Below are 25,818 nucleotides of genomic sequence, written 5' to 3'. Positions count from 1 at the left end.
AAAAAGCACTGCCTAAATAGGATCAATTTCTCACAGAAAGTTGTCCTGGGAGACACTCCTCCCAGGACAGTGTTGTGTTGGCTAATCCTATCAATCCAATCCAATCGAGAGCCTATTAAATATGAACATAACAGATAACTAAATTTAAATCGTTAATGTTGTTATAAGCTTATTGCCTCTAATGAATAACATAATTGTTTCAAACTACCAATTGGTGATGTATGAGGCTTATCAAACTATATTGGAGCATTATAAAATTGAGATCACATACTGTAAATAAAAGCCATCTGTACAACCATCTGGTTACAATCAACCAGATGGCTATACAGACAGTTAGGAGTGTATTCCTATATAAGCTTTAGTTTGTTTGTTTAGTTAAGTTATGGCAACGCAACAAACAATTGGGCGATCTGCCTAGGGGGATGCCTACCAGGAGGTCTTTTTAAGGGTAACTGGCCCCTATTCAGGCTTTACAGACGTGGAGAAATCCCGGCAAACTCCACGTGGTTAGCCCGTCCTGGCTAGGCGCGAACCCACAACCGAACTCCTAATGTTCAGAGAACGGAATCGCTTGGCCACTGGTGGGCCAGCGGTTTAGTAGTTAAGTTAAAATATTGCAGGCTTGCTTTTTCTTTTGCAATTTTTTATGCATTAAGTTAAAGTTGAATGTTAAATATAAGTTTTTGCAATTGTTGTAGGTATCAGTATTTATATAATAGTGACTTAAGAGGATCTAGTGAAGACCGAAATGTATCTCACGAATAAAATTAGTCTTTTATTGATGTGATCTCGATTTTTTAACGCTCCAATACAACTTGATAAGCCTCGTATATCATACAACTGTACCAATTGGAAGTTTGAGATAATTAGTAATTAAATTTGTTGTAATTAAATTTGATAAATGTTTTAAATGTTTCCGTTTACATTTTCTAAAACAAAGTACACAAATTCTTCGTAACACAACAAAAAGTAATAGAAATTCATTTCCTCCACATGTGGGCAATTAATTAATAATCACTACACTGCTTCCTTACCAGACACATACACACACTGATCAGCACCGACCCACCACTCCAAAAGGAATGCACTAAAAAGGACCACACATGTCAAGGAAATTCTTTTAGGAATAACTGGTCTTGAGGAAATTCAGAATTTCCAAGAGTCCCTAAGTTTTCTCCGTATCAAGAGAAAAACCTCTATCTCCGCCCTCTCGACGGCCCTGCATACCAGATAAACTGTCGCTGTTTGATAAAGCAAATGCATCTCTTATCAGATACAATATAATATGTTTGCATAGCAAAATTCACGACTTAATTTAATAAATAAACACGAATTTCCGTGCTAAACAGTACATTTTGTAACATTTTACAATTGTAATTTTGATCATTTTTTTAAGTACACGTAATGAAAATCGTTACCTTATTTTTTTAAATCATAAGCTGAATTTTTGATCGAATAACAAAGCTTTGATTTTTTAATTTATTATTCCCTTTAACAAATATTAGTTATAATTGTTATGTATGCGGCATTCCCACTTTCTACGCACTTTCGTTCATAACAACATATAACCCGAAGTCACGTGAGTTGCATCACATGAATGATTCGCCATGTTCTGTGAGGGAAGGTGTGTATTGTAAATGTTATGACAGGAATTAAAATTACGGTCATTCTTCGCTTATTCCCAGTTATTTGATTTAACTTTCGGAAGGAAAAGAAATGTAAGTTACATACGAATTTACTTACGGATATAATTAGTTTTATCGTAATACAGCTGTAATTTAATATTATAAGTTGATAATCCAATTACAGTACATCCCGAATGGTTTTGGTTTCGATAAGTTATCTGCTAACATAAATTTGTTAGGTATTGTCTAGATTCGTATGATCTTCAAATAATTAATTTTAGTAAGTAATAGTTTATTTGATTCGTATTGCAGCCGTGGAATTATTATTTGAGATTTAAATAAAGAAATTTCCATAAATATTCTACATTATTTGTAATATATAAACTTTATTAACAGTAAGCCTAATGTGGAAAGTTGTAAATGATATATTTAATAATTTTTATAATTGTTATATATAAATTACATATTTTAAAAATGTAATTAATAAAAGAATGAATGCCTGATTTTTTTATTTGTTTACTTGTATATTTTAGAATTAAATAATCATTTTAAACTATAAATATGTATTCTGTAATTGGAATTAACAAAATTTTACATCGGTTTAATATTAAACATGCTGGTAGCATTACATTTTTGAATACATAAAAATTTCGTATTTACTCGCATATAAGATGAGGTTTTTATTCATTTATCACAGCTTCAAATTCCTAGGTCGTCCTATATGTGCGAGCGAAAGATTCTTTACGTTTTTGCAAATTATTGTAGTGAACAGTGTAATAGCATTTTTTACCGGATGCTTACCCTCTTGTATTTTATAGTTAATTCTAAAAAACATAATATTTTATTTGTGTCATTTGAGTCATTCTTGTATATTGTCAGGAGTAAAGATGAATAGCAGTAGGAAAAGCAAAGCTTTTGAATTGAATTCCAGATTGAAATTCCAAAATCACACAGGAGCCTGATGTAAGTTTTAATCCATTCTCACATGAAAATGGATGATTATTCGGAAATCAGAATTCAGAGAAACTCATAAGTGTAATCAATGGAGAGTGGATTAGACTGTTAAGAATTGGCAAAAAAAAGTTTCCTGATTGTCCGGCTTTACATGAACAAATTATGTTGTTGATTTTACAAGATTTTTCTGTAAAGTTTAAAATGCCAGTAATTTTTGTGGGACATGTGCATTTACGCTCATTTGATATTTTACTTGTGATTAAACAAAATAAAATTAGAATTGTATTAATGAATCTAATTTTCTGTATTTGATCTTTAAAGTCACACCTTGTCTTATATGCGAGTAAATACAGTACATAGCATTACATTTTCAAATAATCATCTTTAGATGTAACATAAAAAAATAAATAAATTGCACAAGAATAATGAGTTAGATTAAATGCTTATTTACAGCTTCTTTTATAAAATGCAAAATAAAACTATATAAATTATATCATAAATTATATTAAATTATATGACTAAAAATGTAATAGGTTTATGGTACAAGTTTATTCAGAAGTAAAAATTTTCTAGTTGATTAATTAATATTCACATGCTTATTTTTAATGCCATTGAAATGCTTTTGTTTAAAACTTTAACAAAGTTCTGTACACTTAGATGCTATACAATTCTGACATGTGTTTCAGACTATCTATCTTAACTTGTAAATTAATGAAGTTATCATTTATAGACACAAAGTTTTAAATAATTTTTAAGTTGATAATGCCTTAAAGTATTTTGTGTGTTTAAAATATTTTAAGGAATCTTGAGTGACAGATCTGACAAAATAAAGTATTACATATTCAATTTATTTTAATATTATTTTGTATAAGCATAGGTATATTAATTTTGAACTATATTGAATTTTTTATATTTAAATTATTGTTTAAATAAGTGTTATATTTGTTTAATTGATGCTTATTGTTTATTATTATTTATTGAGGTAAATTAGTTAAAGTAATTTAAATAATTCATGTTGTTGTATATAATAAGCTAAACATACAAACCAGAATACTTAAATATTTCTCATATTTTCTACTAGATGACAAATTTTAATGCAATCCTGAAATTGTAACAAAATTTTAAAGGACTTTATGTTAAAGTACTTTATTGTTTAACGTAAAAATCTTTAATTTTGCATTTTGAAATGTATAATAAATAATAGCTTAGTTGCATTTTACATCAATTATTAATATGTACAAGGCCAAAGCAATTGTGTTTTGAAGAACATAAATTAACTTGATATTGTTTCAGCTAAGTAACTCAAATAGGCAGAGATTAGTTTCAAGTTTAATTTTCAATTCAATGTATTTTATGTTTTAGAAATAGGTAGCATTTGAATAACCTAATCATTCTTAACCTTCTGTAGATTGTATCCATGTGATTCCCTGGCTTTTTTCATTAAAATGTGACTTTTTCATAGATATTTATCATCTGCAGTTGTTACTTCATCTATTCTCCTACCTGTACTATTATAGATGCAAAAATCATGGAAAAAATTTTTCTTTTGTCAGTTTGAGCATGTGAGAATTCCTGCACCATATTTTATGGTATATGGAAGTTTTTACAATTGAAAATTCTTCAAAAATAAAAAAATTGAGTTATGCTTACATATTTCCATATCTTATTACTCTACATGGAATTTTATTTGTCGTCTTTTTATTTTATGAGCGTATAAATATGGAAATAATAGATAGATAGAGAATGGTGATTTCTTTGCAATTGTATTCACTGTGATATTGAAATAAACAACTATCTAAATATATAAAATTACTTGTCCTGACTGATTGACTTAGTCACTGATTCATCATTGCCCAGAGCAAATCGCTGAACCTAAAGAGGTAAAATTTGGTACACAGTTAGGATACGTCATGGAAACGCACACTAAGAAGGAATTTTTCGAAATTCCCAAGCAGAAGGGAGAGGGAGAGCATTAAGGCTTAACCGGAAGAACAGCTTCTACTGTACTATTTTAGATGCAATTTTTTGTTTTTAACTGTGTATTAGTAGAGTACACCATGGGAATGCACACTAAGAACAGATTTTATGAAATTCCCCAGCGGGGGGAGATGGAGAGCATTAAGGCTTAACTTGAAGAACGACTTTTGAAATTGATTCCATACTTTCCCTTAAATTGATAACATTTCAGACATTGTTATAAATATTTTCATATATTTTGATTTTTTAACCAAATGTTCAAACTGTTTTAAATTTGAATTTGTTGTTGCATATTGGTTCGATTATAGAACGATTGTAAACATTCCAGAAAATTGATCAAATTGAAAACAGTTTGTTTGATTCTCAGAAATTCTCATTATTCTCAGCTGGTAAGTGTTATATAACAATTACTATGGTTGTTGAAATACTGAATATAAATGGGGTATAACTGTTACTCCACGGGCAAAGTCGCGGGTAACAGCTAGTAGTGACATATAAACAATTAACATCGCTAAACCTGACATGCTACAAAGCTAGACACCAATCAATGCCAAAATCTATCGGGCTAGACATGGCTATAATACTAAATAAGTTATGCAACCAATTTGGCACTAGAGGGAAGCATTAGGTGCCATCTCTTAATAACTTAAATTAATTAATTAAAATTATAATTATTAAAATAATTTAGAACTACTGGAAGAAAAAGTGACAGTTTATTGAAATTGCTAATACTACATTTTGACAATGAAAGTTAACTGCGATTAAGCTTTTTTAACAAATGGATTATTTTAACACCATTTCTACAATGGTGTTTATCTTCTTTAAGTAGGTTAATGGTATGACATCACTCATTTATTTTGCAATGTTTTTTTTGATTTTGTAAGTTTATCTTGTTTAATTCAGAACAACTTGATTATGTGTAATATTTTACTATATATAAGAAAATGAGTGATAGGCCTAGCAGATTGTCAAATTGGATTGATAAAATTTATACATTAGTATGGAAGNAAAATTAAAAAAAAAACTACAAATTTTTAGATTTAAAAAAATTAAGAAATCTTCCAAAATAACAAATACTGTATTAGTTGTTATATTAATTTAAATTATTAATGAAATGTAATAATTTTCGTCTCAAAACTGCTAGTGGGTACATATTATTAATGAAATTTAATAATATGTACCCACTAGCTTCTTAGATTTAACATTATCTTAAATTACAAGAAAATTGTGATTATTCATGAAATAAATTTTATATAAATGTTTTAATAATGATTTTTGTCATGAAATTTGATCATTGCTGAGCTGTCTGTGTTTGACTAGAAGTGTACATTTACAGTTTGACTGTAGTGGAGTGGACATCAGAAAATGTAGCAGAATTCTGTAAACTCTTCTCTCATAGTGTTGGACTGTAAACTGACTCTAAGGCCACAGTAATTGTCATGGGATACTAATTTAAATGTAATAATTCACACTTGATGAAAGTCTGTGACCGCAGAATGTCACCACTTGCAGCAGCATCACCCACAGCAGAATGGAGGCTGTACAACATTCTCAGATTGGTTATCAACTATTGCATCATATCAAATAAGTCACTCAAATGGAAGTGGTAGTTGTGCAAAGAGTGTATAGTCAACATATCTGCCTAGTGGTGGATTTTTCAGAGTATGATAAAATTCATCAGAGCTTGGAAATAATATTCTGAAGTAATTAAAATTTTTGATTCATCCTCTCAAAGCTGGTTGAACAACATATAAAGACTTCTTTCTAAGAATTAAAGTCTCAAGAACACTACTAATGCATGGTAATGAGCATATTGATGATTAGCAAATCAAAACAAATTCTTTGTCTTCCATCTGCAGATCCCACAGCAAAAACAATGCACTGTGCAGTAATGTAAATCTGTTTTTGACTAATTTCTTATTTATTTTTTATTTTAGTAAACATTTATTATCTATAGTTGTATATTGTTTTACGTTTATTGAGATTGCTAATACTACATTTTGACAATGAAAGTTAACTGCGATTAAGCTTTTTTAACAAATGGATTATTTTAACACCATTTCTACAATGGTGTTTATCTTCTTTAAGTAGGTTAATGGTATGACATCACTCATTTATTTTGCAATGTTTTTTTTTGATTTTGTAAGTTTATCTTGTTTAATTCAGAACAACTTGATTATGTGTAATATTTTACTATATATAAGAAAATGAGTGATAGGCCTAGCAGATTGTCAAATTGGATTGATAAAATTTATACATTAGTATGGAAGCTCATTTACATGAACTTTGATCAAATAAATGAAATTTTGTATATTTAAAAAATGCAAAAATGTAAAGAATTATTATTATTATATTACTGAAGACAATCATGTTATTGTTTAATGTAAGCAATTGAAACAGCAAAACATTTAATTACTGAAGACTCATATGCATCTTAACAGATATTTTGCTTGATCCTCTTCTGGAATTAGCAACTAAAACTATGACATTATGTTAATTTAAATCAACCTTGAATTCTATATGAACATGTCTAGATTTCTATTCTTATTCATCCTGATTAGATTAATCAGCACACAAAACATGTTAACAATAATTTATTAAAGATTGGAAATTAGTGAAAATAGTGATCTCAAAAACTTTTCAATGATATCTCTACAAAATTGCCGCATTGTATGGCTAAAGCTTTTATTAATTTTTCAATATGGTGCTTAAAAGTTACTTTACTGTCAACTATCTACCTTGAAATACTTAAATCACCAGTATGTAAAATTTGTATGGCTTTAATTTCCCAAAATTATGTTTCATAAATATATTCAAACAGAAAAAGTATAATTAACAAAATTTTTAATACACCTACAACTTTGTTAATTAATAATTAACAAAGTTGTAGGTGTATTTGCTTAAGATATCGGGCTTTCAATTGATGTGTGTATTTATATAACAAAATTTTTGTTGTATATGCAAGATTTTTTCAATTAAATTTTGGATAATCAATCAATCATTCGTTTATTTGTTATGACTTTTACCTTTACTCAAAACAGCATTAATGAATTACAAATATTATTATATTATTAATTATCTAATTACAATTGTGTATAATTTAAATTAATAAAACTATGTTAACATTTTTAGCAAATAACAGAAAAATTTATAAATTTTATACATAGTTACAAAACTTAAATTATCATCATATAAACAAGTCATATTAAAATCAATTGTTGAAAAGAATCCTTTAAATGTTCAGTGAATTTACATGATACAAACAAATGATGCTTAACACTTTTAAAAATTCTGTTACATAAGGGACAATTGGAGTAAGCTGCTATATTAATTCTATGACTATTTAATACATATTAAAAATATAAAAGTGAAATATTAAAATTAAAAAAAAAACTACAAATTTTTAGATTTAAAAAAATTAAGAAATCTTCCAAAATAACAAATACTGTATTAGTTGTTATATTAATTTAAATTATTAATGAAATGTAATAATTTTCGTCTCAAAACTGCTAGTGGGTACATATTATTAATGAAATTTAATAATATGTACCCACTAGCTTCTTAGATTTAACATTATCTTAAATTACAAGAAAATTGTGATTATTCATGAAATAAATTTTATATAAATGTTTTAATAATGATTTTTGTCATGAAATTTGATCATTGCTGAGCTGTCTGTGTTTGACTAGAAGTGTACATTTACAGTTTGACTGTAGTGGAGTGGACATCAGAAAATGTAGCAGAATTCTGTAAACTCTTCTCTCATAGTGTTGGACTGTAAACTGACTCTAAGGCCACAGTAATTGTCATGGGATACTAATTTAAATGTAATAATTCACACTTGATGAAAGTCTGTGACCGCAGAATGTCACCACTTGCAGCAGCATCACCCACAGCAGAATGGAGGCTGTACAACATNGATATTATGCTGTAAAAATAAAAAAGTCGAAGTGACTGTTGATAAAAATATTATGGAAAGATTAAGAAGGATTAAATTTTATGAAATGACTCTGAAAGTTATCTAAAGAATAAGAAAATACTATATTTTAAATATAATTATATATCTTCTATCTCTTTACTTTGTTCACATTTTTGGAAAGATAAATGCTCAATTCTTTATATCTCTTTATTTAAATATTGTAGTTCTTTAACTAAAGCACTACTTTCGGCTGTAACTGGAATTAAAGGCTAGATTACAGTGTCCATGTTTTGCTCAAGCGGAAAGCATTTCTAAACTATGATGCAGTGACATGTAGCAATAGCTGCTTGTGACGTCATTTTTGCTACACTCTCTGAATAAAGAAACATGGCTTAACAGCCAACTGCAGGGCCCCCTGCAGAATTTTTCAGAAGGCCTCTCTTTCACTTGTTGCAGATCCAGAAGCAAATCTGAAGACAATCTTTAATTTATTTAGATTCATAAATATAACCTAAAATAGTTTTAGTGGGGACCATTTATATATTAATAAATATAATTTTGTTTTATTTTCATTTATTTCTAACTAGCTGATATGACAAAGCATTTATAATTTTATTATTTCTATCTGTAAAAAGCCAATAAGGCTCAGAGTATGTGACATTTACTTTGGGAGAATAACAGTTATTTTCTTTCTGTTTGTCCCATTTTTGATTTAAATAAATAATATTTAACAGAGAAATAATGTTTGGTATCAGAGTTATGGAAAAAGTTTCTTTTGGTCTGCATGATTATATATTAATATTTGTTTTCGTGTATTTTCATCAGTAAGATTGACTGGGTATAATGATTGGAAGATAATATAAATGCTTTCATTTTCTAAGTGAGATATAAGTGTACTCACTCTTTCTAGATTTTCTGTAATTTCTTCTGTACTGTTTTGTTAATTCATCTACTTCTGGTGCATTGTCAAAATCAAGTTTTTTTGGCCATCATCCATTTGAAAAATCAGTCTAGTTTTGTTTTTTTTTATTTTATTGTCTTTTTTGCAGTATTCTCTAGAAAATTTCTTAAGTAAGACTCATTTTAAATTTTTTATTATAAAATAAATAAAAATACCAAGTTCTCTGGCATCAGAGTAAAAATATTCTGATATAACTATTATTACTACTACTAGTTCTTTTAGAATGTAACAAACTCTTTTACTTTTCAGTAACTTTCTCTTTGTTCTGGCAATATTTTGTTTCAGTTTACAGAATTCAGTTTAAACAATAATTTACAATTTTTTGAATTTGAATTCATGTAATTCTGGACACACTCAATTGACAAGCACTTTGTTTTCATTACCAGCTAAATGCTATATATCAGTCAAATCCCAGCAGATTATATCAATGTGCTGGCCACATGGATCTAATTTTGAAAACTCATNATTTGACTGTTTTTTATTTAGTTTTTAAATTTATTTTATCCTTAATTATTATAAGCAATGGCCAAAGAATAACATGTTTTTATTCTACAAATTGTATGTGTAATAATTATATTAATTATATTTTTCCAGAAATAAAGAAAACATGCCACTTCTATATTCAGTTGTATCTCGAGGAACAACAGTACTCGCAAAATATGCAAGTTGTGCTGGAAATTTTTCAGAAGTTACTGAACAGATTATTGCAAAAATATCACCAGAAACACCAAAACTAACGTATTCTCATGGAAGGTAAATAAGTTTTAAATTGTAAATTATGTAAATGTTCAGTTTTTGTTATAAAAAAAATTATAATTTTCCTTATTAAAATAGCAATAAAAATAATGAATTTTGGTTTTGTATGTTTGCAATAAAAGTTTTGTTTAAAATGAACTTCACCGATATCTGCTTGTTCATGCATGCTCATTGTGTAGCTACATGAAACTTCAAACACTCATAAGTTCATCCTTTGAAAAAATGTTTGATAAAAATTTGTTGTTTTTGATGCAGAATTATAATATGCAATGAAAAAATGGTGGTTACCATTTAAATTTATCAAGACATGGCACCTAATGCATACCTCTAGGCCAAATTACTTGACATTTAATTATTAATAATAGTATTATTACACCTTTATATAATCCAACAATTGTTTGGCATTAAGAAAATGAAGTCATCCCATTTTTACTGATTGCAGCACCAGGACTATAAGACTGCATTTCTTTATGCAGTGCTCAAGAAGCACTTTACAGTGAACACTCTGAAACCTGTTTCTAAATGCAGTGCTGCAATGTAGCAAAACATTTCTAAACGTTTGCTGCAGCAAAGATAAAGTAGCTTTTACATCCGGTGCACCTGTAAAGCAAAATGGACGCTTGTGTGTATAATATGATATTTTTCTGTAAAAATAAAAAAGTCAAAGTGACTGTTGATAAAAATATTATGGAAACATTTAAGATGGATTAAATTTTATAAAATGACTCTGAAAGTTATCTAAAGAATAAGAAAATACTATATTTTAAATATAATTATATATCTTCTATTTTTTTACTTTGTTCACATTTTTGGAAAGATAAATGCTCAATTCTTTATATCTCTTTATTTAAATATTGTAGTTCTTTAACTAAAGCACTACTTTCGGCTGTAACTGGAATTAAAGGCTAGATTACAGTGTCCATGTTTTGCTCAAGCGGAAAGCATTTCTAAACTATGATGCAGTGACATGTAGCAATAGCTGCTTGTGACGTCATTTTTGCTACACTCTCTGAATAAAGAAACATGGCTTAACAGCCAACTGCAGGGCCCCCTGCAGAATTTTTCAGAAGGCCTCTCTTTCACTTGTTGCAGATCCAGAAGCAAATCTGAAGACAATCTTTAATTTATTTAGATTCATAAATATAACCTAAAATAGTTTTAGTGGGGACCATTTATATATTAATAAATATAATTTTGTTTTATTTTCATTTATTTCTAACTAGCTGATATGACAAAGCATTTATAATTTTATTATTTCTATCTGTAAAAAGCCAATAAGGCTCAGAGTATGTGACATTTACTTTGGGAGAATAACAGTTATTTTCTTTCTGTTTGTCCCATTTTTGATTTAAATAAATAATATTTAACAGAGAAATAATGTTTGGTATCAGAGTTATGGAAAAAGTTTCTTTTGGTCTGCATGATTATATATTAATATTTGTTTTCGTGTATTTTCATCAGTAAGATTGACTGGGTATAATGATTGGAAGATAATATAAATGCTTTCATTTTCTAAGTGAGATATAAGTGTACTCACTCTTTCTAGATTTTCTGTAATTTCTTCTGTACTGTTTTGTTAATTCATCTACTTCTGGTGCATTGTCAAAATCAAGTTTTTTTGGCCATCATCCATTTGAAAAATCAGTCTAGTTTTGTTTTTTTTTATTTTATTGTCTTTTTTGCAGTATTCTCTAGAAAATTTCTTAAGTAAGACTCATTTTAAATTTTTTATTATAAAATAAATAAAAATACCAAGTTCTCTGGCATCAGAGTAAAAATATTCTGATATAACTATTATTACTACTACTAGTTCTTTTAGAATGTAACAAACTCTTTTACTTTTCAGTAACTTTCTCTTTGTTCTGGCAATATTTTGTTTCAGTTTACAGAATTCAGTTTAAACAATAATTTACAATTTTTTGAATTTGAATTCATGTAATTCTGGACACACTCAATTGACAAGCACTTTGTTTTCATTACCAGCTAAATGCTATATATCAGTCAAATCCCAGCAGATTATATCAATGTGCTGGCCACATGGATCTAATTTTGAAAACTCATAAATTGTAATTGAAAATAATATTTATATTCAAAATAATTTTGTGCATTTTCATATAATATATATATGTATTACACACACACACAAACCTACCTTCTTTTCTTCTACAAGAAATTTAATTGGACATTCTTAATTAAAATAGCTTCATGGTCCACTGATTCTAATTGTGGACCCCAATATATTGCTGGGCCCCTCCATATTAGGGTGTCTGTAGAGGCATTATGATCATGACCATGTGTTTGACATCTATTATAGCATCTATGATAAAAGCAATTTCCCCATCTTGTGGCTTCCTTGAAGTCCAACGGATTTTTTTTTATTTATAATATACATATTTGTTGAGTTTTTTTTTTTGGTGGATTGATTAAAATGAAAAGAATAAAAACTGGAATGAAATTCAAGTTCATTTGTAAGTAATATACAGTTAATACATATTAATCATTTATAACAATTGTGTTACAGCTGAACTTTATTCCATTTTAAAGTATTTTTCTGTTTTTTTAAGTGTACATACTATTTGATAATGATTAATTTCATAGATTTATTTTATATGTTAATATGTTTTAATTTGATTAAAAAATCATATTTGAATTACACAAAATTTTTATAAAAATTTGAATTATCAGATAATCATCAAAATAATTTATGTATATTTTGAAAAATATATTATTAGAATGAGATACATCACTTTTTCTGAAACAATTTTATAACAACTTTTAAAATTAACATCATCTGTCCTTTTATGGAAAAATGGGCTACTTTATATAATAAAGACATTATGAATTCTATAAGTCATTCATTCAGTAGGATACTGAAATGTATTATGTTTAAGTATTAATAATAACAATTAAAGTTAGTTTTTGAAATTCTTCTAATTTTGAAAACACCAACACAATCCTCTGACTTAAAAATCATTAAATAATAATTTTTCATTTCATATTTATACTTTATTTAACAAAATGAATGTCATTTCATTTCAGTTTTATTATTATAATGATAACTAATAACATTACATATATTGACAATACAATAACATGTTGTATTGTTAATATATAAACAAAGGCAAGCATTTCACAATTTAAGCTAGGCTATTATTTTACATGTGCATAATGCATATGTAAAAATACTTAGAATATAATAAAAATTACAGAGACATTAAATCTTCACTGGTTACTGGTAAAAAAAAAAAATGTATTATAACAATGTATAGAAGCTTACTATTTCAGTTAAACTTTTAATTTTTGGTAAGCTCTCAAAGATCATTACTTATTTTAATGATTTTTATTTATACATATGATTTCAGAGATATTTTGAGAAATTAGTTATCCTGTTCTTTTATTACAGAAAAATGAAATAAAAAGGAACTATCTTATTATATGATATTAATGAAAAACTTGATTTATAATAATGTGAGAGCCGAGGGGTATGACTACGTCTTACCTCCTTGGATCGGCTTTCAAGTTGGAGGGACTTGCCCATTAGTCAGAGATGGTTTTAATTAATTAATGTTTGTTTCTTTCATTTATCCCAAGGAAACGGGACTAATTTTTTTAGTTTGGTCGAGTGTAGGAGGGAGGAGTGACATTGGTAAGGTAACAGGCAATATATGAGTAAAGGAGGACGTCAATTAACAAGAAAAACAATGATTTATTGGTTAACTACATCGACAAAATAATGATCTAGCATAGAAAAATTCCGAACGAATTTCCTGAGTCCCTAAAGCGCAAAGGGGGCCGAGAGAGAGTTCACGGAAGTTGGTTCCATACCTCTTTATGTATTTGGATCTCCAAGAGAGGGAAAGAATTCACCGAGACGTCGAGGATTGAATCAGGGCACAAAGTTATAGATAAATCCCAGGGTATGTGGCACTTCTTCTACTGTCGTTGAGCGACTCCCCGGAGGGGGGGACAGGTGGCTTTTATCGTTTTGTGGTGGGAAAACTGTCATGTGACTAATTAGTTGCAAGGTGAAAGGTGTGTGGGGAGGTCAGAGGTGTCCCTGGAACCTAAATAAAATGAAAAAATCAGATGGTAACTATAAACTTTAAGTCTTATAGTGTGGGAATAGATGTCGAGATGGGCGAATGTTTTCCTTGACAAAAGGGGAGGTTAAAAGCTCTTTTCAGTTTTTTTCAACACTAGCAATGTTGTTTCTTTGGAAATTTAATTTTTTTTTTTTTATAATAATAATAATAATTTTTGTAATAACAGGACATTGATCGGGGGAAAAATCAGTATAAAATCTGGATTTCACAATAGTGTACAAGTTTTATATTGAGAAATCAGAAATTAATAATGTGCAGTTAGTTGAGACAAATAAAATAACAGGAAGAACTATTAGAGAACCCCACTTATTTTATTGACATTATTAATGAATATCATGTAAAAATTACTGTGGTTTGAAGATGATTTATTTATCATCGTCTTCATCCTACTGACAATAAGATAGAGAATACTTACTTTTTGTAAATGATTTGAAGAACAGTTGATTTTAAATATATTAAGAAGTAATAAAAAAGTAAAAAATATATTTCCAAACACTAAATTTAAAATCTGCAAAAATGTTGTGTATAGCACATGGTTGTGTAAAGATTAATAATTTGAAACAAAATAATTTTGTGCATTTTCATATAATATATATATGTATTACACACACACACACACACACAAACCTACCTTCTTTTCTTCTACAAGAAATTTANGCTATATATCAGTCAAATCCCAGCAGATTATATCAATGTGCTGGCCACATGGATCTAATTTTGAAAACTCATAAATTGTAATTGAAAATAATATTTATATTCAAAATAATTTTGTGCATTTTCATATAATATATATATGTATTACACACACACACACACACACAAACCTACCTTCTTTTCTTCTACAAGAAATTTAATTGGACATTCTTAATTAAAATAGCTTCATGGTCCACTGATTCTAATTGTGGACCCCAATATATTGCTGGGCCCCTCCATATTAGGGTGTCTGTAGAGGCATTATGATCATGACCATGTGTTTGACATCTATTATAGCATCTATGATAAAAGCAATTTCCCCATCTTGTGGCTTCCTTGAAGTCCAACGGATTTTTTTTTATTTATAATATACATATTTGTTGAGTTTTTTTTTTTGGTGGATTGATTAAAATGAAAAGAATAAAAACTGGAATGAAATTCAAGTTCATTTGTAAGTAATATACAGTTAATACATATTAATCATTTATAACAATTGTGTTACAGCTGAACTTTATTCCATTTTAAAGTATTTTTCTGTTTTTTTAAGTGTACATACTATTTGATAATGATTAATTTCATAGATTTATTTTATATGTTAATATGTTTAATTTCTGTGACGTCAGAAATCGAACTTCTAGACCCCCGAAAGGAAAATAAATAGTACTTTTTTCTGTTTTTTTAAGTGATTTAATACATACCGCAACCTCCCTAATAATAATAATAGTAATAATAGCGGTATGAAGCTTTTCAGCTAAAGGCATTGCAGATAATCTTGCGACACCTGGTTCTTCATCATTATCACTGCACANTTATTCCATTTTAAAGTATTTTTCTGTTTTTTTAAGTGTACATACTATTTGATAATGATTAATTTCATAGATTTATTTTATATGTTAATATGTTTTAATTTGATTAAAAAATCATATTTGAATTACACAAAATTTTTATAAAAATTTGAATTATCAGATAATCATCAAAATAATTTATGTATATTTTGAAAAATATATTATTAGAATGAGATACATCACTTTTTCTGAAACAATTTTATAACAACTTTTAAAATTAACATCATCTGTCCTTTTATGGAAAAATGGGCTACTTTATATAATAAAGACATTATGAATTCTATAAGTCATTCATTCAGTAGGATACTGAAATGTATTATGTTTAAGTATTAATAATAACAATTAAAGTTAGTTTTTGAAATTCTTCTAATTTTGAAAACACCAACACAATCCTCTGACTTAAAAATCATTAAATAATAATTTTTCATTTCATATTTATACTTTATTTAACAAAATGAATGTCATTTCATTTCAGTTTTATTATTATAATGATAACTAATAACATTACATATATTGACAATACAATAACATGTTGTATTGTTAATATATAAACAAAGGCAAGCATTTCACAATTTAAGCTAGGCTATTATTTTACATGTGCATAATGCATATGTAAAAATACTTAGAATATAATAAAAATTACAGAGACATTAAATCTTCACTGGTTACTGGTAAAAAAAAAAAATGTATTATAACAATGTATAGAAGCTTACTATTTCAGTTAAACTTTTAATTTTTGGTAAGCTCTCAAAGATCATTACTTATTTTAATGATTTTTATTTATACATATGATTTCAGAGATATTTTGAGAAATTAGTTATCCTGTTCTTTTATTACAGAAAAATGAAATAAAAAGGAACTATCTTATTATATGATATTAATGAAAAACTTGATTTATAATAATGTGAGAGCCGAGGGGTATGACTACGTCTTACCTCCTTGGATCGGCTTTCAAGTTGGAGGGACTTGCCCATTAGTCAGAGATGGTTTTAATTAATTAATGTTTGTTTCTTTCATTTATCCCAAGGAAACGGGACTAATTTTTTTAGTTTGGTCGAGTGTAGGAGGGAGGAGTGACATTGGTAAGGTAACAGGCAATATATGAGTAAAGGAGGACGTCAATTAACAAGAAAAACAATGATTTATTGGTTAACTACATCGACAAAATAATGATCTAGCATAGAAAAATTCCGAACGAATTTCCTGAGTCCCTAAAGCGCAAAGGGGGCCGAGAGAGAGTTCACGGAAGTTGGTTCCATACCTCTTTATGTATTTGGATCTCCAAGAGAGGGAAAGAATTCACCGAGACGTCGAGGATTGAATCAGGGCACAAAGTTATAGATAAATCCCAGGGTATGTGGCACTTCTTCTACTGTCGTTGAGCGACTCCCCGGAGGGGGGGACAGGTGGCTTTTATCGTTTTGTGGTGGGAAAACTGTCATGTGACTAATTAGTTGCAAGGTGAAAGGTGTGTGGGGAGGTCAGAGGTGTCCCTGGAACCTAAATAAAATGAAAAAATCAGATGGTAACTATAAACTTTAAGTCTTATAGTGTGGGAATAGATGTCGAGATGGGCGAATGTTTTCCTTGACAAAAGGGGAGGTTAAAAGCTCTTTTCAGTTTTTTTCAACACTAGCAATGTTGTTTCTTTGGGAATTTAATTTTTTTTTTTTTATAATAATAATAATAATTTTTGTAATAACGGGACATTGATCGGGGGAAAAATCAGTATAAAATCTGGATTTCACAATAGTGTACAAGTTTTATATTGAGAAATCAGAAATTAATAATGTGCAGTTAGTTGAGACAAATAAAATAACAGGAAGAACTATTAGAGAACCCCACTTATTTTATTGACATTATTAATGAATATCATGTAAAAATTACTGTGGTTTGAAGATGATTTATTTATCATCGTCTTCATCCTACTGACAATAAGATAGAGAATACTTACTTTTTGTAAATGATTTGAAGAACAGTTGATTTTAAATATATTAAGAAGTAATAAAAAAGTAAAAAATATATTTCCAAACACTAAATTTAAAATCTGCAAAAATGTTGTGTATAGCACATGGTTGTGTAAAGATTAATAATTTGAAACAAAAAATATTTTAATACATTTATATATATATTAGTATAAATTCTTACATTTTGTAATGTATCATGCAATAACAATTTGTTAAGAATCTTTTATATATATAGGAATTTTTTCCATTACTTAAATTGGACCATCTCCAATTATTTTTTTTGAAATTTACTCTGGAATTTAAGTTGCTGTAAATCTATTTGGAATTCTTTATTGCAATGTAGTGCTAAATTATTATATTTCAAAATCCTTGTAATTCTTGCATACATTTTTATAGTTCAATTTAATTTAATTATAGTTCTTAATTTAACTTATTATATTAATGCATTTTATTAAATTATTGGAATAATGATGATTTAATTTTGATAATTTTTATATGCTTTTTATCAGCTTTTTGTTATTAAAATATTTGTTCTCTTTGTTTTAATAATTTCTATAGTTTGTTTTCAATCTTTTCTAAATTATTTTCTTTAATGGCATTTTTAATTATGGAAAAATTATAATTGATTCTGAAATTTATGAAAATTACAAAAATTGTAATTATTTGCATTTTCTTTTTTAAAAGTTCTTTGTGGATTTGAGTCTTATTGAGTCAATATTTATTGAGATGTTTTTAAATTATTTATTAGTTAACATTAATTAATTTCCAATCATAAACTTTACTATAAGTTAGTGCAGTGTTTATCTTTAATGCGAAAGGCATTAATAATTTAATTAAGTTGTAATCTAAAAATAGCCTGTAAACACCAGCTGTCAGTTTAGTGAATTTTAAAATTTAAAAAGTAAAACGATTTTATTTTGGAATAAAATATTATTTGTTTTAAATATTCTGTAAAAGATCTTTGATTTTATCATTAATACATCAAAAATGATTATTTAAGATACAAAATACTATCTACTGAATGTTCACAATTAAAATTTTTTATTTTTAGTTACTTATTTCATTACATTGTTGAAGATGATATTATCTATCTCTGCATAACTGATGATGTAAGTATTTAAATATTTAAGTTTATTAATTCTTTTAATTTTAAGTTTTTTTATGTATGTAAAGTGATTTTATTATAAAAAATGAATGTAACTGTGTGACATTTTTTTGTATGGCTTAAAGAGAAAAGAAATATTAAAACCCATCCAAAACAAAAAGAAAATTCAATACTATGTGATTCTGGTTTACACAGGTTTTACTGTATTAGTAATATATGAAGATCATTAACATAGAGATGTAAGACAATATTACAGACATCCAAACTATTTTCTGAAATAAATTATGATAAGAATATTGAAATGAAATGGGCAGGATCAAAATTATTTTTGAAAAATTAAACACACACAAAATTGATAAAACACAATTTTTTAAGTTAAATAAGAAGAAAGAATAATTAATGAGAAGAAAAAGTTGTAGTGAAAGACCTTACTTTTAATTACAGTAGAGTGTCGATTATCCGAAAATCAATCATCTGAAACGTCAATCATCCGAAAGAATTCCAGTCAGCAAATTTAAATTTTTGCCAGTGCTGTGGTGCTGCAATCTTTGGCTATGTCTTGGGCTACTCAAATATTTTACGTTTTTGATACTAAATTAACTTCTGAAGTATAATTTTTTATTGTTTTTATATTTTTCAATATATTTATTTTGTTTGTACAAAATAAAAAAATAATTTTTAACGATACAATAGTCTTTGTTAGGCTTAACATCGACGAAAATTCAACGCGAAGCGACACGCAACAGAGAAAAATGTCAAGATGGGATAAATTAGTATATTTTTTCGTACATAATCGGTTATCTGAACATCAATCTTCCGAACAACCCCAGTCCCCAATTGATTCGGATAATCGATGCTCTACTGTATATATCAAAATTGTATTTATTTTGATTTGAGTTAAAATGTTTTTGCACTACATTTCTATTTTCTTTTAAATTCAGATAGAAATTTAGGTAACATTAAGACTGGCATATTTGTTAATTAATTTAAAGAACATTCTCTTCTGAATGAATTTGTTTCTTTCAAAGTTGAGTTGAAATAGTAATTATGGAAGACAATTTCTTTCACTCCTTAATTTGTCATTTTCTGTTAATTTTATTAGTTTTATTAATTTCATCATTTATCCAATTATCAGTTCACTTAAGCAGATGATAGACAGAAAACTTTTGTATGTCTGAAATAATCAATAAACCAGAAATACAAATAAATCAAATGAATTATTTATGCTTCTCTACTCCCAAAATAAAACAATGAAAACTGATAGCATTGTCAAATACAAATAAAGTTTATTTGTGATTTTATATTTCTTACAAGGATAGTTTTTGATGTAATAGGATGTATGTTAGAATGATAGTATAATTTCATAAGTGTTTGCATTTATGCTAGAATACTAAAAAATTATATAATTTATAGAATCATACTGAGTTTCCTTAGTAGTAACAAAACTAATTAGCCCCTTATTAGTATAAATAAAACATCTAATTTACTTCAAAAGATCAACTACTTGTTGTCAGCACATTATTATTTAAACAACTGTTTCCAATCAAAGCATAAGTTATCTGCTGAAAAATCATGCTACAAAGTTATGTAATAATGCTGCAAATTTTATTTTTTTGGAAACGCCAAAAAAAATAAAATCAAAACATTTTATAAAAAAAGACAGATGAAAACAAAATTAGAAAGGAAATTAAGAAAACAAGGATATTGGCAGATGCTACTAAGGAAGCAGAAATATATCAACAGATTTGACGGTGAGAATAACTACTCAGTGTCATACGATATTGTAGATGACTAAAATATAAGAAAGTAAAATTATTATATTCAGAGAAATAAAACACCTGGGCTGCTACTTTTTTTTTCTACATTACTTAAACTGCAGCACATGATCATTCAATTGTTTAATTAGTTACATTAAAGTCTTGTGATATATAAGAAAAAAAGAACTTTTTTGCTTGAAAACTTAGGGAAATTTGATATCCAGTTTCACTTGCCATTATGAAAAGTTTCTTTCCATTTACTGTATATATAATCCATGTGTTCAGACCAGTAAAAATATTTTATTTTATCATTTCTTTAATTTAAAACTGCTGAGAGGTGGCGCTTTCTTTCTTTCACACACTTTACAAATGGTTATAGCATTCGTCAGGAGAACTTCTTTTATCTTTGTTTATGCCTGATATGATTTTGTTTCACACCATAATTCAAGGCTGAATCTTGAATGTATGTGTTGTTTTATTACATACTTTTGTAAATTGTTAAATAAATTCACCAGCTATTTGCTGGAGATATTTGTTGTGCTAATTTACAGTCCATTTCTTAAGTAAATACACAACACCCTGTATGGAATAAATTTTTATTTTACTTTAGAAGATAACTTTTACTAACAGATATAGTCTCTTCTAATATATAACATAATGAATAAATTTTTTCCACACTTGAGAAAGTAAAGAAAATTTGTCTTTTTTCTATGTTATTATTTTATCAAATTTCATATATTTTATGATCTTCCATATTTATTCTGGTCGGTTGTATCTTTGAAAAAAATAACTTCAAAGAGTAGACAATTTACTTTTAATTTTTTTGTGTGTTTACTATGATACATACAAGACACATTACTTTAAAATGTTGTTAAGCTTTTCTTGAAAATTTTTAAATATAACTCTACTGCATTGAGAATGTTCATCAACAAAATTATTAGAAAAATCCAGAGATACAAAAAATGAGCTGATAGCAAAGTATTTATGACAAAATTATTTTTATGTGACATCTTATGTGATACACTTGTGCAAAAACTGTTCCATTTTCTGGTTATGTAATACTTGTATCTTCTTTATTATGATTGATGATGTGAAAGTTGGACCTGATGAAATTTTTGAGAGAAAATTTTTTGGCCTTTGAATGTTAAATTAGTTCAAATCCCAGCGAAAACAAAATTTTCAATTTAATTATTGGAGAATGATTGCATCTCTCTCCCTGGAGTCACTTCCTTTCCCAGGGGACTCATTGAATGTGTCACCAGGAACTAACTACAAATATTCACCATTGGTCAAAAATATTAACATGGCTTAAGAGGGCATCGAAATGGATTAAAGGATTGCGTCGAGAAAATCGTTGAGAGTCTAAGAGTTCACCAACCTTCTCCTTTCTGTGTGAGTGTTCCATTGCTGATCCTTTTCGATTGCCCTTCGTTGCAGACATCCTAGAAACAAACCTTTTGATTGTGAACTCTATCCTCAAGCTGCCTAACTCTATCCCACCAGGAAACCTCTTCACCCTGTCATCAGGATGTTTGTGATTTCAAGACTTTGATCAAGCCAATTTGACCAGTCAAGGTATTTAACCTCATGCAAAAGAATGTAAGCTCTCTCTCTCGGCTAACTTAGTAGTAAAGTAACAAGAAATGTTATGCTACCGAAGCTTTATTCATTTTATGATGATAGAACGTTATGTTATGTATACGGGTAAATAATTTGATTATATACAAAAATAAATGGATATCTTTAATTAAGTTGTAGTGTGCACTTCTTTCGGCTGCATTCTCTCAGGATGTTCAACTCCTAAATCTGACCGCTCATGCATGAATGAACAAATCACCATCACCAATCCAGGCATAGGCATCACTGGTCTGGTGCTGACCCTTTAGTCACAATATTATTACTTGTATCAGAAACTAGGTGTTTTCTGTCAGATTGGAAGTTTTCATCTAATGACTCCAAAATCTATGAAAAATTAAAACTTTCTGATGTATATAGTTTGTTTAAAGAATGGGAATTATACTAATCCAAACTCTAACTGTAATTAATCAAACTATTATTATGCTATAATTAATAATTAGAAACTAAGTAATTTGGTACTAGAGGTAGATGTTAGGTGCTATCTCTTATCTAAATTAATATTCGTAATAATTTATTAAATAATTTATATTATATAAAAATAATTATTAATTCGGATAAGTAATGATGCTTGATATCTATCTCTAGTACCAAATTACCAAATTATTATGCTATAATTATTAATTATAGCATAATAATAGCAGATTAATTATGGCAAGTTTGGATTAGTATCAATCAGTGTTGCCACCTTTTCAAAATTCCTAACACTAAAATTTGGATGTTATAAATAAAAAATCTTAGAAATAAAAAAAATAGGTTTTTTTATTGTGAGTAGAATTCATTTTGTGTCAGCCAATCTTTATTAAATTTACTAGTTCGCTTCCTCTTTTTTGGATTTTCAATTTCTTGAGTTGTCATATTAAATAATTAAAATAGAAATTATAAATTGTAACTGTCATATTTGCTTTACAATAGGTTTGTTCCAACACAAGTACCTCACTGGTTTGAATTTGAAACCATACAATGCATGCACAATGCAATTTTACAGCTAGGAAATGAACAATGCACATGCCAGTTTTAAACCAGTTAGGGACTTGTGTTGGAACAAACCTAATATTTGCCAGAGATATTTGTAAGTTAGAATTTTAAAAGTACATTTGTCACTCTCAGCCTGGGATAAGATGCAAATAAGTTTGGGTGGGAATGTGAAGTTAGTCTTTAACTGTTAAAATAAAATACTTGCAAATATTTTTATAAATTTATTTTGTTTTATTATAATTTCACAATTTATATGAAAACTGGCCAAATTAATAATTAATCTGTACCATGAATTTAAAAACTGGCTTGTCTAGGTGTAAATCGGTCTGGTGGCAACACTAGTATTGGGTTTCAGGATGTTGCTATATATGGGAAATATACTTCAGAATGTCTTGAATTTTTCTCAGAATTTAATTTTTTTATAATCGCTCTATCTCAAAAAGAATTGTTTTTTTTTTATCTACAAAGAGAACTTTGGTTTTCACTATTATCCAAAACATTTGTCAATGCTGGTCAGATAGATCAGTTTGATATTTATATATATGTTTCACTGTGTAAAAAAATAAAAACAGAAAAAAGTGTATACAGTAGAGTGTCGTTTATCCGAATCAATTGGGGACTGGGGTTGTTCGAATAACCGATTATGTACAAAAAAATACTGTATATTAACCTATCCCGTCCTGAAACTTTTCTCCATTGCATGCCGCTTTGCGTTGAATTTTCGTCAATGTTAAGCCTAACGTAAACTTTTTAAAATAATAATCGTGGCTATTGTATCGTTAAAAATTATTTCTTTATTTTGTACAAACAAAATAAATATATTGAAAAATATAAAAACAACAAAAAATTATACTTCAGAAGTTAATTTAGTATCAAAAACGTAAAATATTTGAGTAGCCCAAGACATAGCCAAAGATTGCAGCGCCACAGCACTAGTGAAAAATTAAATTTGCCAACTAGAATTCTTTCGGTTAACCGACTTTCGGATAAACGACTCTCTACTGTACTTTTAATTTTAAAATAAAAGTACGAAGGCTATTTTTTAAATAAGATCCATTTTTTAATAAGAAGAAAAGTACTGTAAATATCATTAAAATATCTTTTTTCCCATATTCTACATACTTTTATCTACTTTTCTGCATAATTTCCATTTTTGTTCAAACATTTTTTGAATTCCGACTTCAAAGAAATCTGCCACCTGTGAAAATGCCAAATCCATGACTGCAGTTTTCACTTCATCATTGTTGAACTGTTGACCATCAAAAAACTCCTTTAAGTATCGAAACAAATGAAAATCACTGGGTGCAAGGTCTGGACTGTAAGGTGGATGATCCAGTTGTTCCCATCCAAAAGAACTGATTAGACCTTATGTTTGTGCAGAAACATGTGACATGTGACTTCCTGTATGATGTTGCTCCATGATAATGCTTGCATTATCATGGAGAAACATCACACAGGAAGACAGTAGACCATGCTACTTGTTTTGTATGGCACGCCGGAATTTTCTCAAGGTCACACAATATGCATCAGAATTGAATGTTGTGCCTCTCGACATAAAATCCACTAACAAAATCTCTTTCCTGTCCCAAAAGACAGTTGCCATAATTTTCTGTCTGAAATGGACTGTTTGGCTTTCACTTTGGTTGGTGAAAATGTATGTTCCCCTTCCATTGACTGTTGCTTGGACTCGGGAGTCATGTGAGACACCCAAGTCTCATCTCCTGTAACGATGTGGTCCAACAATTCATCTCCTTCCTGATTGTATGGAGTCAAAAACGATAAAGCACTGCTCGATCTTCTTGTTTCGTGATCGCCAGAAAGCAGTCTTGGAACCCACCGAGAACACAATTTTTGATAATTCAGTTTCTCCGAAACAATAGTATACAAAACTGATCTTGAAACATGTGGAAATTCAATTGGTAACATTGAAATTGTGAATTGTCCTCTCAAATTTTGTTATCCACATCACAAACCAAATCTTCAGAAATCAGAGAAGGTCGGCCAGGGCATGGCTCATCATGCACATTAACCTGCCCATCCTTGAACATTCTCACCCACTTTTGAATTTTACTGTCATTCATAGCGTTATCACGGTAAACTTCACAAATCTGATGGTGAATTTCCACTGCTGCCAAGTTTCTTGTACTCAAGAATTGAATAACAAATCGTATCTCAGTCAGCAGGTGACTCAATTTTCTTAAACATTATAAACTTTTACAGTTCAGCACACAGACAGATGATACGGCTGCAAATGGTGTCTAAACATGCACAAACCATGCTCGGAGCAGACACACCTATGCACTGCCGCAATCGCGTGTCATTCTCACTCTCATTCACAAACGGACCTTATTTAAAAAATAGCCCTTGTATAAAGTAAAAATGTATCACATTTGTAAAACAGTGTATAAAAATCACAGAAAATAGAAAACTAAAACTGATGAAAATGACTGATTGCTGGTACTAGTGTTAAAATTTTATTTATTTAAGTAATTTGTAGAAAACTTTAAGGATCCTATTTTTAGTTTTATATATTTATATTATTT

General features: G+C 28.3%; 1 protein-coding gene across 2 annotated transcripts in view; it reads left to right on the top strand.

The window, feature by feature from the left end:
• Nucleotides 1-1,558: 1,558 nt before the first annotated feature.
• LOC111612471 (vesicle-associated membrane protein 7-like) overlaps nucleotides 1,559-25,818 on the top strand; it is a 40,673-nt gene continuing 16,413 nt past the window's right edge. Inside the window, exons 1-3 of one of the 2 annotated variants that reach the window (XM_023353685.1) lie at nucleotides 1,559-1,718; nucleotides 10,031-10,189; nucleotides 18,852-18,909. In XM_023353685.1, coding sequence (XP_023209453.1) covers nucleotides 10,044-10,189; nucleotides 18,852-18,909 — 204 coding nt within the window. In that variant the 5' untranslated portion in view covers nucleotides 1,559-1,718; nucleotides 10,031-10,043. Of the gene's footprint in view, nucleotides 1,719-1,788; nucleotides 1,906-10,030; nucleotides 10,190-18,851; nucleotides 18,910-25,818 lie in introns of those variants that run through there. The other variant, XM_023353686.1, reaches the window with a different exon arrangement.

Source organism: Centruroides sculpturatus, unplaced genomic scaffold (assembly GCF_000671375.1).
Source record: "Centruroides sculpturatus isolate CEXI.00-Female unplaced genomic scaffold, Cexi_2.0 scaffold1500, whole genome shotgun sequence".
Taxonomy (NCBI): domain Eukaryota; kingdom Metazoa; phylum Arthropoda; class Arachnida; order Scorpiones; family Buthidae; genus Centruroides; species Centruroides sculpturatus.
The sequence above is the reverse complement of the archived record's forward strand: the minus strand, read 5'-3'. Positions and strand labels throughout refer to the sequence as shown.